At 35.8% G+C, this 3,475-nt stretch overlaps 1 protein-coding gene across 1 annotated transcript; it reads right to left on the bottom strand.

Annotated features, from left to right (window-relative positions):
• Positions 1 to 2,489: 2,489 nt before the first annotated feature.
• On the bottom strand, positions 2,490 to 3,002 carry LOC137407098 (uncharacterized membrane protein DDB_G0293934-like). Its single transcript, XM_068093703.1, has one exon. It carries the CDS (start codon positions 3,000 to 3,002, stop codon positions 2,490 to 2,492), a length of 513 nt encoding a protein of 170 aa, XP_067949804.1.
• Positions 3,003 to 3,475: the final 473 nt, after the last annotated feature.

The following is a 3,475-nucleotide window of genomic DNA, read 5'->3' as shown; positions in this document are numbered from 1 at the left end:
CTACATACATGCAAAATTTATCTGCTTGTGACAATTTGGTTAACTTTAGATAGATTATGGCTAGTTTTTGTAGAAGAAGCTTTTGTGATTTTAATCAATTTAAAACATTTTTTATTTTGATTTTTCACTTTCTGTGCATGACAGCGTATAGGTATGAATTTTTATTCGACAAATCTTCCAAACTTATTTTGAAGTCTTGTTAATGCATATTACATGTACATGTATATAGAAATTACGGAGTTATGCTTGGTATATCATAAGTAGATGGGTGCATTGATAGGCAATGTATATATATATATATATATATATATATATATATATATATATATATATATATATATATATATATATACATTATTAGCTGTACATTTGGGAGTTATCATATCTATAAGATACTCTTGTTTGCTAATAAAATAAGGTGCTTGAACATTCCTGCAAGCCTAATTGGCGGTGTTGCTTTTACAGTAGTTTTGTACAATATTAGAAACTTTAAAACTGATATTTTTCACTCAATTCTGTTCTAAAATTAAAACCCTTTCTTGTAAAGCATTAGCTGATCTAGTTACACGAGTAATCACAGGTTTTTATACCAGGGTCTTTCCAAGCACTGATTTTAGTAGTATCTTGAAATTATTTTTAGCTATGACACACTCAGCCAGACTTGTGCGATCCCCCACACTAACGGATATCTAGAGGTCGAGGACCTGAAACAGGAAACAGCTGCCAATTTTCATTCCGTTGTCTTTGTAGAACGTAAGCTTAACCCTTTTATTACTTCCTGTCTTTATTCTTCTCCTCTGCCTCGCGTTTACTATTTTTCCTTTCTTCCTTCAAAAAAGAGATGGCCTATTTTAATAAGTCTGTTTTAAGGTGAGAAATCAAAACACTATTTCAAACCAACATGCCTGCAACAATTTTTGTTACTCTAAAACTGTAAGGCAAATGTGTTTATTGGAGCGTAAATGTCAAGTTGTAGTTATATGGAGTTATTCCATAAATTTTCAAAACTTTTGTTTATTTACTTACATATTTGACGCCTTAGGCCTAGCAAAGCTGAACAGTATTAGTTTTAGAATCTCTGAAACATTGAAAATTAGTGGTAGCGTCATATGTTAGCCTTTTAACCTTCCTTCGTACTCTTATGACAAATTATTAATTTACAGACACAGCTGTTACATAGCATAAGCTCTCTAGTTCACCGATGCTCTATATGTTTTACTTATGAGGGAGTAACAAATACTTAGACTGTGCTTTCGAAGTTTATTTATAAAACAAAAAGTAACACTAAAAATTTGGATAACCGACCTAAACACAAATGGGTTTTAAGATATAGGATTAAAAGATTCACACAGAAATGTAAAACAGTTGCAAAATTGGATCAAAATCTGCCATTAGCTGCCTTCGTATATTATGGTTATTTGCAATTAGATGGTATCTGTTTACTAGTCTGCTGTCAGTAGTTACAAAACCCTCTACTAGAAATTCTGTTGTTCGATGTTGTAGGGAACCACACTAAGCAGCTCAGCAGGCAGTCTTACATCACTCTTGTTGATGTCATTTCCTATCAAGGCAGCAGCTCCGATGATTTTGACAACAACAGGAAGCTGTCCGGTGTCCAATCGCAACAAGATTGTTACACGAAATGTCTGAGAACAAACGAAAACTATTGCTTTGAATTCAGGTAGCCTAGTAGTAGTACTTTTTACTGAGGCATTCATTTTATTGTTTGATTTAATGAGAGATGATTCAACCGATGCTTCCAAATAATTTGATTTATTTGAAGTTTAAACAGGTTTGGTCTTGTTTGGCAGCGTGGTAAATTTTCTTGCTGTCATCCTTTAGTCCTATATTTCAATTAAACATTGTCTAATCGAAATATAGGGTGTGTTTATTAATTAAATTGGTATGCGGGTGGTTATCGTAATTTAAATATTTTACCATATGGCAATTTTAGCATAATTATATTAAATATATGGTAAAATGCCATATATTTTATCATTGAATTACTCTCTACATAGGTCAGATTCCATAAAACGAAGTGTGTTCTTATAGTTTGCTCATTGTTTTGGAAAACGCTAATGGCTTTTGCTATGAGGATTGTCTGCTCTTGTAAATGATGAGTGTGTCCTTTAGTTTTTGAAGTTTTTAACCGAAAATGGATTTTTGGTTTCTTTTTCAATAATTACTAACTATAGAATTAATTGATTACTAACAATCTGTTTATGTTTGCATGAAGTGATTTGCCACCGCCAATTGGTTAGTACCATATAGTTATTTTCACAAGAGATGGTAGATGTTTTAAATAACATTTTTATTACCTTATTATTATTTATGATTGACTATTCAATAAGAAATTATATTTGTTAGTATTAAAAACTGCTAAATTAAAATAATCACATTCTAACTTTTTTAGCGAGATTTGAAAAATAATGACAAAAGGCAAGTTTCAAAAGTCCAGAGCTTAAACCTACATTTGAACTGTTTGTTTTCTATTTGCTGCGCGTATGGTCCGTATGTTCATCGCTATTGTTGTGCGTATGGGCCGTATGTTCATCGCTATTGTTGTGCGTATGGTCAGTATGTTCATCGCTATTGTTGTGCGTATGGTCAGTATGTTCATCGCTATTGTTGTGCGTATGGTCAGTATGTTCATCGCTATTGTTGTGCGTATGGTCAGTATGTTCATCGCTATTGTTGTGCGTATGGTCAGTATGTTCATCGCTATTGTTGTGCGTATGGTCAGTATGTTCATCGCTATTGTTGTGCGTATGGTCAGTATGTTCATCGCTATTGTTGTGCGTATGGTCAGTATGTTCATCGCTATTGTTGTGCGTATGGTCAGTATGTTCATCGCTATTGTTGTGCGTATGGTCAGTATGTTCATCGCTATTGTTGTGCGTATGGTCAGTATGTTCATCGCTATTGTTGTGCGTATGGTCAGTATGTTCATCGCTATTGTTTTGCTGAATTTCAATAGCAACCAAAGCTAGCATTAGAACCATGGCGGTTCCATGACCATAGTGTAAATATGGCAGGTTATTTGTAATTGCTCATGCGTGTGTAAAGGTCTGGCTCCGGTAGCTGAGCCAGCTTTACTTTCCTAGCAAGGCAGTGCAGTCTGAACACTGGGCCTTCCTCTCGTCGGCCTGCCTGACACACCTAGTGGTCTGATCAGGCCGCGGCTGGTCGCCCTCAGTTCAGGCTCACTTGGAACGCTAGCACGGCCTGCTCGCTGAGACCCTATCCTGGCTAATCTAGGTCCCGGCTAGCTTACTGGAGGGCCTGATCTCCAATGCTATCGCATTTCTGATCAGGTCCGGTCGTAACGCAGCCAACCCCTAGCCTTCCTTAGGTGTCTCCCAAAGCAGTTCGTACTTGAAACCAGATCAGTTCTGGCAGAAGGATCCTCACTAAGCCAACCAGGCAGGCATCAAACGTAGGCAGTTCATAAGAATAAATATAGTCTATTTAATGT

The sequence above is a fragment of the Watersipora subatra genome, chromosome 10 (assembly GCF_963576615.1).
Source record: "Watersipora subatra chromosome 10, tzWatSuba1.1, whole genome shotgun sequence".
Lineage (NCBI taxonomy): Eukaryota > Metazoa > Bryozoa > Gymnolaemata > Cheilostomatida > Watersiporidae > Watersipora > Watersipora subatra.
Note: the sequence above shows the minus strand (reverse complement) of the source record. Positions and strands in the feature narration are given on the sequence as shown.